General features: G+C 64.5%; 1 protein-coding gene across 3 annotated transcripts; it reads right to left on the bottom strand.

The window, feature by feature from the left end:
• Window positions 1–109: 109 nt before the first annotated feature.
• Window positions 110–14,643, bottom strand: CHLRE_17g733050v5 (uncharacterized protein). Of its 3 annotated transcripts, XM_043072462.1 has the most exons (44): window positions 14,172–14,643; window positions 13,689–13,799; window positions 13,373–13,483; window positions 13,057–13,167; window positions 12,741–12,851; window positions 12,423–12,533; window positions 12,105–12,215; window positions 11,782–11,892; window positions 11,466–11,576; window positions 11,148–11,258; window positions 10,824–10,934; window positions 10,504–10,614; window positions 10,184–10,294; window positions 9,863–9,973; window positions 9,547–9,657; window positions 9,229–9,339; window positions 8,911–9,021; window positions 8,595–8,705; window positions 8,273–8,383; window positions 7,953–8,063; window positions 7,629–7,739; window positions 7,309–7,419; window positions 6,991–7,101; window positions 6,677–6,787; window positions 6,359–6,469; window positions 6,043–6,153; window positions 5,727–5,837; window positions 5,411–5,521; window positions 5,093–5,203; window positions 4,777–4,887; window positions 4,456–4,566; window positions 4,138–4,248; window positions 3,816–3,926; window positions 3,494–3,604; window positions 3,165–3,275; window positions 2,832–2,942; window positions 2,514–2,624; window positions 2,192–2,302; window positions 1,870–1,980; window positions 1,541–1,651; window positions 1,217–1,327; window positions 899–1,009; window positions 573–683; window positions 110–365 (listed from the first exon to the last, which is right to left on the bottom strand). In XM_043072462.1, exons 1-44 carry the CDS (start codon window positions 14,261–14,263, stop codon window positions 287–289), a joined length of 4,833 nt encoding a protein of 1,610 aa, XP_042914922.1. In that variant the 5' UTR covers window positions 14,264–14,643; the 3' UTR covers window positions 110–286. The 3 variants fall into 3 exon arrangements, with proteins under 3 accessions (XP_042914922.1, XP_042914923.1, XP_042914921.1); XM_043072464.1 differs by lacking the exons at window positions 7,309–7,419; window positions 7,629–7,739; window positions 7,953–8,063; ... (17 more) ...; window positions 13,689–13,799; window positions 14,172–14,643 and having other exon boundaries at window positions 6,991–7,123; XM_043072463.1 differs by lacking the exons at window positions 110–365; window positions 573–683; window positions 899–1,009; ... (35 more) ...; window positions 12,423–12,533; window positions 12,741–12,851 and having other exon boundaries at window positions 12,932–13,167.
• Between the last annotated feature and the right edge of the window lie 71 nt (window positions 14,644–14,714).

Below are 14,714 nucleotides of genomic sequence, written 5' to 3'. Positions count from 1 at the left end.
TCAGTTGACTTGTGCTCCTGTCCGAAAGCCATGCAGTTATTGATCAGCAGCGTTGTCCACCCCACAGATTTTCAGCACTGAACGGCCTATAATGGCTGGGACTGGACCTCTCTCCAATAATTTACAGAGCGTTCCCGTGCGAGCCTGACCAAACCACTATCACTCCGCATGCAGTCAGTCAGTCACTCATGCACGTCCCGCTAAGTCCTCTGAATTCTTCATTTGTCTCCGTTGTGCTGCACATATGTACAGCAACGTGTTATCCTCACACAATGGAAGTACGCCCCTACATGCCAGCCCGGAGGCGTCGGTTGCCACGTGCGGCGTCGGTGCCGGTCATGATGAAGCCATCCTCAGCCATGGCCCTGTGTGGCGGCAGGTATGGGTGCGTCAGCAGGTGAGGTGAGGTGAGGTGAGGTGAGGTCAGCACACGGCGGCGGCGGCGGTGGGCGGACCGTGGGGAATGTTGCTTGCTTGCTTTGCTTGCTTGTGCCCAGCCCCAGCAGCCGCATTCCACGGCACACACATAGCAGCAAGCACCACACACACACAAACGCCCCGAGCTCACTCACCGGCGGTTCTTGCCGCCGTGGGTGCCCTCCAGAGCCTCGCGGCGCGCGGCGGTCTCGGTCTGGGTGGCAGCGTCGGTGTCGGTCATGATGAAGCCATCCTCCGCCATGGCCCTGTGTGAATGAGTGAGGGCAGGTATGGGTGCGTCAGGTGAGGTGAGGTGAGGTGAGGTGAGGTCAGCACAAGGCGGCGGCGGCGGTGGGCGGACCGTGGGAGATGTTGCTTGCTTGCTTTGCTTGCTTGTGCCCAGCCCCAGCAGCCGCATTCCACGGCACACACATAGCAGCAGCAAGCATCACACACACACAAACGCCCCGAGCTCACTCACCGGCGGTTCTTGCCGCCGTGGGTGCCCTCCAGAGCCTCGCGGCGCGCGGCGGTCTCGGTCTGGGTGGCAGCGTCGGTGCCGGTCATGATGAAGCCATCCTCAGCCATGGCCCTGTGTGAATGAGTGAGGGCAGGTATGGGTGCGTCAGGTGAGGTGAGGTGAGGTGAGGTCAGCACACGGCGGCGGCGGTTGGCGGACCGTGGGAGATGTTGCTTGCTTGCTTTGCTTGCTTGTGCCCAGCCCCAGCAGCCGCATTATTCCACGGCACACACACAGCAGCAAGCACCACACACACACATACGCCCTGAGCTCACTCACCGGCGGTTCTTGCCGCCGTGGGTGCCCTCCAGAGCCTCGCGGCGCGCGGCGGTCTCGGTCTGGGTGGCAGCGTCGGTGCCGGTCATGATGAAGCCATCCTCAGCCATGGCCCTGTGTGAATGAGTGAGGGCAGGTATGGGTGCGTCAGGTGAGGTGAGGTGAGGTGAGGTCAGCACACGGCGGCGGCGGTGGGCGGACCATGGGAGATGTTGCTTGCTTGCTTTGCTTGCTTGTGCCCAGCCCCAGCAGCCGCATTATTCCACGGCACACACATAGCAGCAAGCACCACACACACACACACACACACGCCCCGAGCTCACTCACCGGCGGTTCTTGCCGCCGTGGGTGCCCTCCAGAGCCTCGCGGCGCGCGGCGGTCTCGGTCTGGGTGGCGGCGTCGGTGCCGGTCATGATGAAGCCATCCTCAGCCATGGCCCTGTGTGAATGAGTGAGGGCAGGTATGGGTGCGTCAGGTGAGGTGAGGTGAGGTGAGGTGAGGTCAGCACACGGCGGCGGCGGCGGTGGGCGGACCGTGGGAGATGTTGCTTGCTTGCTTTGCTTGCTTGTGCCCAGCCGCCCCAGCAGCCGCATTATTCCACGGCACACACACAGCAGCAAGCACCACACACACACACACGCCCCGAGCTCACTCACCGGCGGTTCTTGCCGCCGTGGGTGCCCTCCAGAGCCTCGCGGCGCGCGGCGGTCTCGGTCTGGGTGGCAGCGTCGGTGCCGGTCATGATGAAGCCATCCTCAGCCATGGCCCTGTGTGAATGAGTGAGGGCAGGTATGGGTGCGTCAGCAGGTGAGGTGAGGTGAGGTGAGGTCAGCACACGGCGGCGGCGGCGGTGGGCGGACCGTGGGGAATGTTGCTTGATTGCTTTGCTTGCTTGTGCCCAGCCCCAGCAGCCGCATTATTCCACGGCACACACACAGCAGCAAGCACCACACACACAAACGCCCCGAGCTCACTCACCGGCGGTTCTTGCCGCCGTGGGTGCCCTCCAGAGCCTCGCGGCGCGCGGCGGTCTCGGTCTGGGTGGCAGCGTCGGTGCCGGTCATGATGAAGCCATCCTCAGCCATGGCCCTGTGTGAATGAGTGAGGGCAGGTATGGGTGCGTCAGGTGAGGTGAGGTGAGGTGAGGTCAGCACACGGCGGCGGCGGTGGGCGAACCATGGGAGATGTTGCTTGCTTGCTTTGCTTGCTTGTGCCCAGCCCCAGCAGCCGCATTATTCCACGGCACACACACAGCAGCAAGCACCACACGCACACACACACACGCCCCGAGCTCACTCACCGGCGGTTCTTGCCGCCGTGGGTGCCCTCCAGAGCCTCGCGGCGCGCGGCGGTCTCGGTCTGGGTGGCAGCGTCGGTGCCGGTCATGATGAAGCCATCCTCAGCCATGGCCCTGTGTGAATGAGTGAGGGCAGGTATGGGTGCGTCAGGTGAGGTGAGGTCAGGTGAGGTCAGCACACGGCGGCGGCGGTGGGCGGACCGTGGGAGATGTTGCTTGCTTGCTTTGCTTGCTTGTGCCCAGCCCCAGCAGCCGCATTATTCCACGGCACACACACAGCAGCAAGCACCACACACACACATACGCCCTGAGCTCACTCACCGGCGATTCTTGCCGCCGTGGGTGCCCTCCAGAGCCTCGCGGCGCGCGGCGGTCTCGGTCTGGGTGGCAGCGTCGGTGCCGGTCATGATGAAGCCATCCTCAGCCATGGCCCTGTGTGAATGAGTGAGGGCAGGTATGGGTGCGTCAGGTCAGGTCAGGTCAGGTCAGGTGAGGTCAGCACACGGCGGCGGCGGTGGGCGGACCGTGGGAGATGTTGCTTGATTGCTTTGCTTGCTTGTGCCCAGCCCCAGCAGCCGCATTATTCCACGGCACACACATAGCAGCAAGCACCACACACACACACACACACACACACGCCCCGAGCTCACTCACCGGCGGTTCTTGCCGCCGTGGGTGCCCTCCAGAGCCTCGCGGCGCGCGGCGGTCTCGGTCTGGGTGGCGGCGTCGGTGCCGGTCATGATGAAGCCATCCTCAGCCATGGCCCTGTGTGAATGAGTGAGGGCAGGTATGGGTGCGTCAGGTGAGGTGAGGTGAGGTGAGGTGAGGTCAGCACACGGCGGCGGCGGCGGTGGGCGGACCGTGGGAGATGTTGCTTGCTTGCTTTGCTTGCTTGTGCCCAGCCGCCCCAGCAGCCGCATTATTCCACGGCACACACACAGCAGCAAGCACCACACACACACACACGCCCCGAGCTCACTCACCGGCGGTTCTTGCCGCCGTGGGTGCCCTCCAGAGCCTCGCGGCGCGCGGCGGTCTCGGTCTGGGTGGCAGCGTCGGTGCCGGTCATGATGAAGCCATCCTCAGCCATGGCCCTGTGTGAATGAGTGAGGGCAGGTATGGGTGCGTCAGCAGGTGAGGTGAGGTGAGGTGAGGTCAGCACACGGCGGCGGCGGCGGTGGGCGGACCGTGGGGAATGTTGCTTGATTGCTTTGCTTGCTTGTGCCCAGCCCCAGCAGCCGCATTATTCCACGGCACACACACAGCAGCAAGCACCACACACACAAACGCCCCGAGCTCACTCACCGGCGGTTCTTGCCGCCGTGGGTGCCCTCCAGAGCCTCGCGGCGCGCGGCGGTCTCGGTCTGGGTGGCAGCGTCGGTGCCGGTCATGATGAAGCCATCCTCAGCCATGGCCCTGTGTGAATGAGTGAGGGCAGGTATGGGTGCGTCAGGTGAGGTGAGGTGAGGTGAGGTCAGCACACGGCGGCGGCGGTGGGCGGACCATGGGAGATGTTGCTTGCTTGCTTTGCTTGCTTGTGCCCAGCCCCAGCAGCCGCATTATTCCACGGCACACACACAGCAGCAAGCACCACACGCACACACACACACGCCCCGAGCTCACTCACCGGCGGTTCTTGCCGCCGTGGGTGCCCTCCAGAGCCTCGCGGCGCGCGGCGGTCTCGGTCTGGGTGGCAGCGTCGGTGCCGGTCATGATGAAGCCATCCTCAGCCATGGCCCTGTGTGAATGAGTGAGGGCAGGTATGGGTGCGTCAGGTGAGGTGAGGTCAGGTGAGGTCAGCACACGGCGGCGGCGGTGGGCGGACCGTGGGAGATGTTGCTTGCTTGCTTTGCTTGCTTGTGCCCAGCCCCAGCAGCCGCATTATTCCACGGCACACACACAGCAGCAAGCACCACACACACACAAACGCCCCGAGCTCACTCACCGGCGGTTCTTGCCGCCGTGGGTGCCCTCCAGAGCCTCGCGGCGCGCGGCGGTCTCGGTCTGGGTGGCAGCGTCGGTGCCGGTCATGATGAAGCCATCCTCAGCCATGGCCCTGTGTGAATGAGTGAGGGCAGGTATGGGTGCGTCAGGTCAGGTCAGGTCAGGTCAGGTGAGGTCAGCACACGGCGGCGGCGGCGGTGGGCGGACCGTGGGAGATGTTGCTTGCTTGCTTTGCTTGCTTGTGCCCAGCCACAGCAGCCGCATTCCACGGCACACACACAGCAGCAAGCACCACACACACAAACGCCCCGAGCTCACTCACCGGCGGTTCTTGCCGCCGTGGGTGCCCTCCAGAGCCTCGCGGCGCGCGGCGGTCTCGGTCTGGGTGGCGGCGTCGGTGCCGGTCATGATGAAGCCATCCTCCGCCATGGCCCTGTGTGAATGAGTGAGGGCAGGTATGGGTGCGTCAGGTGAGGTGAGGTGAGGTGAGGTCAGCACATGGCGGCGGCGGTGGGCGGACCGTGGGAGATGTTGCTTGCTTGCTTTGCTTGCTTGTGCCCAGCCCCAGCAGCCGCATTATTCCACGGCACACACACAGCAGCAAGCACCACACACACAAACGCCCCGAGCTCATTCACCGGCGGTTCTTGCCGCCGTGGGTGCCCTCCAGAGCCTCGCGGCGCGCGGCGGTCTCGGTCTGGGTGGCAGCGTCGGTGCCGGTCATGATGAAGCCATCCTCAGCCATGGCCCTGTGTGAATGAGTGAGGGCAGGTATGGGTGCGTCAGGTGAGGTGAGGTGAGGTGAGGTAAGCACACGGCGGCGGCGGTGGGCGGACCGTGGGAGATGTTGCTTGCTTGCTTTGCTTGCTTGTGCCCAGCCCCAGCAGCCGCATTATTCCACGGCACACACACAGCAGCAAGCACCACACACACACACACGCCCCGAGCTCACTCACCGGCGGTTCTTGCCGCCGTGGGTGCCCTCCAGAGCCTCGCGGCGCGCGGCGGTCTCGGTCTGGGTGGCAGCGTCGGTGCCGGTCATGATGAAGCCATCCTCAGCCATGGCCCTGTGTGAATGAGTGAGGGCAGGTATGGGTGCGTCAGGTGAGGTGAGGTGAGGTGAGGTCAGCACACGGCGGCGGCGGTGGGCGGACCGTGGGGAATGTTGCTTGCTTGCTTTGCTTGCTTGTGCCCAGCCCCAGCAGCCGCATTATTCCACGGCACACACACAGCAGCAAGCACCACACACACAAACGCCCCGAGCTCACTCACCGGCGGTTCTTGCCGCCGTGGGTGCCCTCCAGAGCCTCGCGGCGCGCGGCGGTCTCGGTCTGGGTGGCAGCGTCGGTGCCGGTCATGATGAAGCCATCCTCAGCCATGGCCCTGTGTGAATGAGTGAGGGCAGGTATGGGTGCGTCAGGTGAGGTGAGGTGAGGTGAGGTCAGCACACGGCGGCGGCGGTGGGCGGACCGTGGGAGATGTTGCTTGCTTGCTTTGCTTGCTTGTGCCCAGCCCCAGCAGCCGCATTATTCCACGGCACACACACAGCAGCAAGCACCACACACACAAACGCCCCGAGCTCACTCACCGGCGGTTCTTGCCGCCGTGGGTGCCCTCCAGAGCCTCGCGGCGCGCGGCGGTCTCGGTCTGGGTGGCGGCGTCGGTGCCGGTCATGATGAAGCCATCCTCCGCCATGGCCCTGTGTGAATGAGTGAGGGCAGGTATGGGTGCGTCAGGTGAGGTGAGGTGAGGTGAGGTCAGCACATGGCGGCGGCGGTGGGCGGACCGTGGGAGATGTTGCTTGCTTGCTTTGCTTGCTTGTGCCCAGCCCCAGCAGCCGCATTATTCCACGGCACACACACAGCAGCAAGCACCACACACACAAACGCCCCGAGCTCATTCACCGGCGGTTCTTGCCGCCGTGGGTGCCCTCCAGAGCCTCGCGGCGCGCGGCGGTCTCGGTCTGGGTGGCAGCGTCGGTGCCGGTCATGATGAAGCCATCCTCAGCCATGGCCCTGTGTGAATGAGTGAGGGCAGGTATGGGTGCGTCAGGTGAGGTGAGGTGAGGTGAGGTCAGCACATGGCGGCGGCGGTGGGCGGACCGTGGGAGATGTTGCTTGCTTGCTTTGCTTGCTTGTGCCCAGCCCCAGCAGCCGCATTATTCCACGGCACACACACAGCAGCAAGCACCACACACACACACACGCCCCGAGCTCACTCACCGGCGGTTCTTGCCGCCGTGGGTGCCCTCCAGAGCCTCGCGGCGCGCGGCGGTCTCGGTCTGGGTGGCAGCGTCGGTGCCGGTCATGATGAAGCCATCCTCAGCCATGGCCCTGTGTGAATGAGTGAGGGCAGGTATGGGTGCGTCAGGTGAGGTGAGGTGAGGTGAGGTCAGCACACGGCGGCGGCGGTGGGCGGACCGTGGGAGATGTTGCTTGCTTGCTTTGCTTGCTTGTGCCCAGCCCCAGCAGCCGCATTATTCCACGGCACACACACAGCAGCAAGCACCACACACACACGCCCCGAGCTCATTCACCGGCGGTTCTTGCCGCCGTGGGTGCCCTCCAGAGCCTCGCGGCGCGCGGCGGTCTCGGTCTGGGTGGCAGCGTCGGTGCCGGTCATGATGAAGCCATCCTCAGCCATGGCCCTGTGTGAATGAGTGAGGGCAGGTATGGGTGCGTCAGGTGAGGTGAGGTGAGGTGAGGTCAGCACACGGCGGCGGCGGTGGGCGGACCGTGGGAGATGTTGCTTGCTTGCTTTGCTTGCTTGTGCCCAGCCCCAGCAGCCGCATTATTCCACGGCACACACACAGCAGCAAGCACCACACACACACACACGCCCCGAGCTCACTCACCGGCGGTTCTTGCCGCCGTGGGTGCCCTCCAGAGCCTCGCGGCGCGCGGCGGTCTCGGTCTGGGTGGCAGCGTCGGTGCCGGTCATGATGAAGCCATCCTCAGCCATGGCCCTGTGTGAATGAGTGAGGGCAGGTATGGGTGCGTCAGGTGAGGTGAGGTGAGGTGAGGTCAGCACACGGCGGCGGCGGTGGGCGGACCGTGGGGATTGTTGCTTGCTTGCTTTGCTTGCTTGTGCCCAGCCCCAGCAGCCGCATTATTCCACGGCACACACACAGCAGCAAGCACCACACACACATACAAACGCCCCGAGCTCACTCACCGGCGGTTCTTGCCGCCGTGGGTGCCCTCCAGAGCCTCGCGGCGCGCGGCGGTCTCGGTCTGGGTGGCAGCGTCGGTGCCGGTCATGATGAAGCCATCCTCAGCCATGGCCCTGTGTGAATGAGTGAGGGCAGGTATGGGTGCGTCAGGTGAGGTGAGGTGAGGTGAGGTGAGGTCAGCACACGGCGGCGGCGGCGGTGGGCGGACCGTGGGAGATGTTGCTTGCTTGCTTTGCTTGCTTGTGCCCAGCCCCAGCAGCCGCATTATTCCACGGCACACACACAGCAGCAAGCACCACACACACAAACGCCCCGAGCTCATTCACCGGCGGTTCTTGCCGCCGTGGGTGCCCTCCAGAGCCTCGCGGCGCGCGGCGGTCTCGGTCTGGGTGGCGGCGTCGGTGCCGGTCATGATGAAGCCATCCTCCGCCATGGCCCTGTGTGAATGAGTGAGGGCAGGTATGGGTGCGTCAGGTCAGGTCAGGTCAGGTCAGGTCAGCACACGGCGGCGGCGGTGGGCGGACCATGGGAGATGTTGCTTGCTTGCTTTGCTTGCTTGTGCCCAGCCCCAGCAGCCGCATTATTCCACGGCACACACACAGCAGCAAGCACCACACACACACACAAACGCCCCGAGCTCACTCACCGGCGGTTCTTGCCGCCGTGGGTGCCCTCCAGAGCCTCGCGGCGCGCGGCGGTCTCGGTCTGGGTGGCAGCGTCGGTGCCGGTCATGATGAAGCCATCCTCAGCCATGGCCCTGTGTGAATGAGTGAGGGCAGGTATGGGTGCGTCAGGTGAGGTGAGGTGAGGTGAGGTGAGGTCAGCACACGGCGGCGGCGGCGGTGGGCGGACCGTGGGGAATGTTGCTTGCTTGCTTTGCTTGCTTGTGCCCAGCCCCAGCAGCCGCATTATTCCACGGCACACACACAGCAGCAAGCACCACACACACACGCCCCGAGCTCACTCACCGGCGGTTCTTGCCGCCGTGGGTGCCCTCCAGAGCCTCGCGGCGCGCGGCGGTCTCGGTCTGGGTGGCAGCGTCGGTGCCGGTCATGATGAAGCCATCCTCAGCCATGGCCCTGTGTGAATGAGTGAGGGCAGGTATGGGTGCGTCAGGTGAGGTGAGGTGAGGTGAGGTCAGCACATGGCGGCGGCGGTGGGCGGACCGTGGGAGATGTTGCTTGCTTGCTTTGCTTGCTTGTGCCCAGCCCCAGCAGCCGCATTATTCCACGGCACACACACAGCAGCAAGCACCACACACACAAACGCCCCGAGCTCATTCACCGGCGGTTCTTGCCGCCGTGGGTGCCCTCCAGAGCCTCGCGGCGCGCGGCGGTCTCGGTCTGGGTGGCAGCGTCGGTGCCGGTCATGATGAAGCCATCCTCAGCCATGGCCCTGTGTGAATGAGTGAGGGCAGGTATGGGTGCGTCAGGTGAGGTGAGGTGAGGTGAGGTCAGCACACGGCGGCGGCGGTGGGCGGACCGTGGGAGATGTTGCTTGCTTGCTTTGCTTGCTTGTGCCCAGCCCCAGCAGCCGCATTATTCCACGGCACACACACAGCAGCAAGCACCACACACACACACACGCCCCGAGCTCATTCACCGGCGGTTCTTGCCGCCGTGGGTGCCCTCCAGAGCCTCGCGGCGCGCGGCGGTCTCGGTCTGGGTGGCAGCGTCGGTGCCGGTCATGATGAAGCCATCCTCAGCCATGGCCCTGTGTGAATGAGTGAGGGCAGGTATGGGTGCGTCAGGTGAGGTGAGGTGAGGTGAGGTCAGCACACGGCGGCGGCGGTGGGCGGACCGTGGGAGATGTTGCTTGCTTGCTTTGCTTGCTTGTGCCCAGCCCCAGCAGCCGCATTATTCCACGGCACACACACAGCAGCAAGCACCACACACACACACACGCCCCGAGCTCACTCACCGGCGGTTCTTGCCGCCGTGGGTGCCCTCCAGAGCCTCGCGGCGCGCGGCGGTCTCGGTCTGGGTGGCAGCGTCGGTGCCGGTCATGATGAAGCCATCCTCAGCCATGGCCCTGTGTGAATGAGTGAGGGCAGGTATGGGTGCGTCAGGTGAGGTGAGGTGAGGTGAGGTCAGCACACGGCGGCGGCGGTGGGCGGACCGTGGGAGATGTTGCTTGCTTGCTTTGCTTGCTTGTGCCCAGCCCCAGCAGCCGCATTATTCCACGGCACACACACAGCAGCAAGCACCACACACACAAACGCCCCGAGCTCACTCACCGGCGGTTCTTGCCGCCGTGGGTGCCCTCCAGAGCCTCGCGGCGCGCGGCGGTCTCGGTCTGGGTGGCAGCGTCGGTGCCGGTCATGATGAAGCCATCCTCAGCCATGGCCCTGTGTGAATGAGTGAGGGCAGGTATGGGTGCGTCAGGTGAGGTGAGGTGAGGTGAGGTCAGCACACGGCGGCGGCGGCGGTGGGCGGACCGTGGGAGATGTTGCTTGCTTGCTTTGCTTGCTTGTGCCCAGCCCCAGCAGCCGCATTATTCCACGGCACACACACAGCAGCAAGCACCACACACACACACACGCCCCGAGCTCATTCACCGGCGGTTCTTGCCGCCGTGGGTGCCCTCCAGAGCCTCGCGGCGCGCGGCGGTCTCGGTCTGGGTGGCGGCGTCGGTGCCGGTCATGATGAAGCCATCCTCAGCCATGGCCCTGTGTGAATGAGTGAGGGCAGGTATGGGTGCGTCAGGTGAGGTGAGGTCAGGTGAGGTCAGCACACGGCGGCGGCGGTGGGCGGACCATGGGAGATGTTGCTTGCTTGCTTTGCTTGCTTGTGCCCAGCCCCAGCAGCCGCATTATTCCACGGCACACACACAGCAGCAAGCACCACACACACACACAAACGCCCCGAGCTCACTCACCGGCGGTTCTTGCCGCCGTGGGTGCCCTCCAGAGCCTCGCGGCGCGCGGCGGTCTCGGTCTGGGTGGCAGCGTCGGTGCCGGTCATGATGAAGCCATCCTCAGCCATGGCCCTGTGTGAATGAGTGAGGGCAGGTATGGGTGCGTCAGGTCAGGTCAGGTGAGGTGAGGTCAGCACACGGCGGCGGCGGTGGGCGGACCGTGGGAGATGTTGCTTGCTTGCTTTGCTTGCTTGTGCCCAGCCCCAGCAGCCGCATTATTCCACGGCACACACACAGCAGCAAGCACCACACACACATACAAACGCCCCGAGCTCACTCACCGGCGGTTCTTGCCGCCGTGGGTGCCCTCCAGAGCCTCGCGGCGCGCGGCGGTCTCGGTCTGGGTGGCAGCGTCGGTGCCGGTCATGATGAAGCCATCCTCAGCCATGGCCCTGTGTGAATGAGTGAGGGCAGGTATGGGTGCGTCAGGTCAGGTCAGGTCAGGTGAGGTGAGGTCAGCACACGGCGGCGGCGGCGGTGGGCGGACCGTGGGAGATGTTGCTTGCTTGCTTTGCTTGCTTGTGCCCAGCCCCAGCAGCCGCATTATTCCACGGCACACACACAGCAGCAAGCACCACACACACAAACGCCCCGAGCTCACTCACCGGCGGTTCTTGCCGCCGTGGGTGCCCTCCAGAGCCTCGCGGCGCGCGGCGGTCTCGGTCTGGGTGGCAGCGTCGGTGCCGGTCATGATGAAGCCATCCTCAGCCATGGCCCTGTGTGAATGAGTGAGGGCAGGTATGGGTGCGTCAGGTGAGGTGAGGTGAGGTGAGGTCAGCACATGGCGGCGGCGGTGGGCGGACCGTGGGAGATGTTGCTTGCTTGCTTTGCTTGCTTGTGCCCAGCCCCAGCAGCCGCATTATTCCACGGCACACACACAGCAGCAAGCACCACACACACACACACGCCCCGAGCTCATTCACCGGCGGTTCTTGCCGCCGTGGGTGCCCTCCAGAGCCTCGCGGCGCGCGGCGGTCTCGGTCTGGGTGGCAGCGTCGGTGCCGGTCATGATGAAGCCATCCTCAGCCATGGCCCTGTGTGAATGAGTGAGGGCAGGTATGGGTGCGTCAGGTGAGGTGAGGTGAGGTGAGGTCAGCACACGGCGGCGGCGGTGGGCGGACCGTGGGGAATGTTGCTTGCTTGCTTTGCTTGCTTGTGCCCAGCCCCAGCAGCCGCATTATTCCACGGCACACACACAGCAGCAAGCACCACACACACAAACGCCCCGAGCTCATTCACCGGCGGTTCTTGCCGCCGTGGGTGCCCTCCAGAGCCTCGCGGCGCGCGGCGGTCTCGGTCTGGGTGGCAGCGTCGGTGCCGGTCATGATGAAGCCATCCTCAGCCATGGCCCTGTGTGAATGATTGAGGGCAGGTATGGGTGCGTCAGGTGAGGTGAGGTGAGGTGAGGTGAGGTCAGCACACGGCGGCGGCGGTGGGCGGACCGTGGGAGATGTTGCTTGCTTGCTTTGCTTGCTTGTGCCCAGCCCCAGCAGCCGCATTATTCCACGGCACACACACAGCAGCAAGCACCACACACACACAAACGCCCCGAGCTCACTCACCGGCGGTTCTTGCCGCCGTGGGTGCCCTCCAGAGCCTCGCGGCGCGCGGCGGTCTCGGTCTGGGTGGCAGCGTCGGTGCCGGTCATGATGAAGCCATCCTCAGCCATGGCCCTGTGTGAATGAGTGAGGGCAGGTATGGGTGCGTCAGGTGAGGTGAGGTGAGGTGAGGTCAGCACACGGCGGCGGCGGTTGGCGGACCGTGGGAGATGTTGCTTGCTTGCTTTGCTTGCTTGTGCCCAGCCCCAGCAGCCGCATTATTCCACGGCACACACACAGCAGCAAGCACCACACACACACACACGCCCCGAGCTCACTCACCGGCGGTTCTTGCCGCCGTGGGTGCCCTCCAGAGCCTCGCGGCGCGCGGCGGTCTCGGTCTGGGTGGCAGCGTCGGTGCCGGTCATGATGAAGCCATCCTCAGCCATGGCCCTGTGTGAATGAGTGAGGGCAGGTATGGGTGCGTCAGGTGAGGTGAGGTGAGGTGAGGTCAGCACACGGCGGCGGCGGTTGGCGGACCGTGGGAGATGTTGCTTGCTTGCTTTGCTTGCTTGTGCCCAGCCCCAGCAGCCGCATTATTCCACGGCACACACACAGCAGCAAGCACCACACACACACACACGCCCCGAGCTCACTCACCGGCGGTTCTTGCCGCCGTGGGTGCCCTCCAGAGCCTCGCGGCGCGCGGCGGTCTCGGTCTGGGTGGCAGCGTCGGTGCCGGTCATGATGAAGCCATCCTCAGCCATGGCCCTGTGTGAATGAGTGAGGGCAGGTATGGGTGCGTCAGGTGAGGTGAGGTGAGGTGAGGTCAGCACACGGCGGCGGCGGTGGGCGGACCGTGGGGAATGTTGCTTGCTTGCTTTGCTTGCTTGTGCCCAGCCCCAGCAGCCGCATTATTCCACGGCACACACACAGCAGCAAGCACCACACACACAAACGCCCCGAGCTCATTCACCGGCGGTTCTTGCCGCCGTGGGTGCCCTCCAGAGCCTCGCGGCGCGCGGCGGTCTCGGTCTGGGTGGCAGCGTCGGTGCCGGTCATGATGAAGCCATCCTCAGCCATGGCCCTGTGTGAATGAGTGAGGGCAGGTATGGGTGCGTCAGGTGAGGTGAGGTGAGGTGAGGTCAGCACATGGCGGCGGCGGTGGGCGGACCGTGGGAGATGTTGCTTGCTTGCTTTGCTTGCTTGTGCCCAGCCCCAGCAGCCGCATTATTCCACGGCACACACACAGCAGCAAGCACCACACACACAAACGCCCCGAGCTCACTCACCGGCGGTTCTTGCCGCCGTGGGTGCCCTCCAGAGCCTCGCGGCGCGCGGCGGTCTCGGTCTGGGTGGCAGCGTCGGTGCCGGTCATGATGAAGCCATCCTCAGCCATGGCCCTGTGTGAATGAGTGAGGGCAGGTATGGGTGCGTCAGGTGAGGTGAGGTGAGGTGAGGTCAGCACACGGCGGCGGCGGTGGGCGGACCGTGGGAGATGTTGCTTGCTTGCTTTGCTTGCTTGTGCCCAGCCCCAGCAGCCGCATTATTCCACGGCACACACACAGCAGCAAGCACCACACACACAAACGCCCCGAGCTCACTCACCGGCGGTTCTTGCCGCCGTGGGTGCCCTCCAGAGCCTCGCGGCGCGCGGCGGTCTCGGTCTGGGTGGCGGCGTCGGTGCCGGTCATGATGAAGCCATCCTCAGCCATGGCCCTGTGTGAATGAGTGAGGGCAGGTATGGGTGCGTCAGGTCAGGTGAGGTGAGGTGAGGTCAGCACACGGCGGCGGCGGCGGCGGTGGGCGGGCGGCAGGGGCGCCAGGGGGAGGCCGCAGCAGGTGGACAGCCCGCAAGCGCAACCGACCACATACACACACCATCCACGCGCACGAGCAGCAGCCGCTGTTGCGGTGCAGACGGAGCTAGGCTCACACACACGGCACGCGGTGGACGAATTTGTTCTTCCGAGAAGCGCGAACAGGCGGAGCGAGGGATGCAGCAGTTATTAGCTGCCGCGGTAGGTCGCTCGGTGGCGTCGTCACACTCTATCACCCGCTCTAGGTTGAACACTGGACGCGCGCACATACCTGCGCTGCTTGCCGCCATTGGTGCCTTCCATAGCATTGGCAGCACCTGTTTGGACAAGGTTCCATACGTCGGTAAGTAAGCGCGGCACCATCTCCCTTGCTTGGAAGTCACCCAATCATGGCTGCTTTATTTGCCGCGCCGCCTGCATCTTCTAGCAGTCTTTCGAAAGTGGAAATCAGAAGATGTAAGCAGAAGGAGTCACCTAGGAGAAGCAGAGCCCTCACGCCCGTGTCGCTTGGTCGGTCGCTCGCTCTTACTTGCCACACATTTGAACGGGCCACCGATACGCGCCCCACGGTATCTCGCTCACTGTGCCCCTTCAACGTCTTACAGCCTCACCGCATGTTGCAAGCAGAGCTGCTCCGGCACAGATCGCAAGAAGCAGCAGCGAGGCGCGGCCCCGCATCTTGAAGCGACTTCTCAGAAGGGAGCTAACAGCACTTCTCGCAGTCGATCGGTTAGATGATGCACTCGGAGCGCACGAATCAAGACTGTATATAAGGGACAAGTTGGGGTTAAATGCAGTGGATGGCCTGGGGGCA

This window comes from Chlamydomonas reinhardtii, chromosome 17 (genome assembly GCF_000002595.2).
Source record: "Chlamydomonas reinhardtii strain CC-503 cw92 mt+ chromosome 17, whole genome shotgun sequence".
Taxonomy (NCBI): Eukaryota; Viridiplantae; Chlorophyta; class Chlorophyceae; order Chlamydomonadales; family Chlamydomonadaceae; genus Chlamydomonas; species Chlamydomonas reinhardtii.
The sequence above is the reverse complement of the archived record's forward strand: the minus strand, read 5'-3'. Positions and strand labels throughout refer to the sequence as shown.

Coding starts and splice junctions, on each gene's coding strand:
- CHLRE_17g733050v5 (XM_043072462.1), bottom strand. CDS start 14,263: ATGGTGCCGCGCTTACTTACCGACGTATGGAACCTTGTCCAAACAGGT. Junction 6,154..6,358: donor CACGGCGGCAAGAACCGCCG/GTGAATGAGCTC, acceptor TCATTCACACAG/GGCCATGGCGGAGGATGGCT. Junction 4,249..4,455: donor CACGGCGGCAAGAACCGCCG/GTGAGTGAGCTC, acceptor TCATTCACACAG/GGCCATGGCTGAGGATGGCT.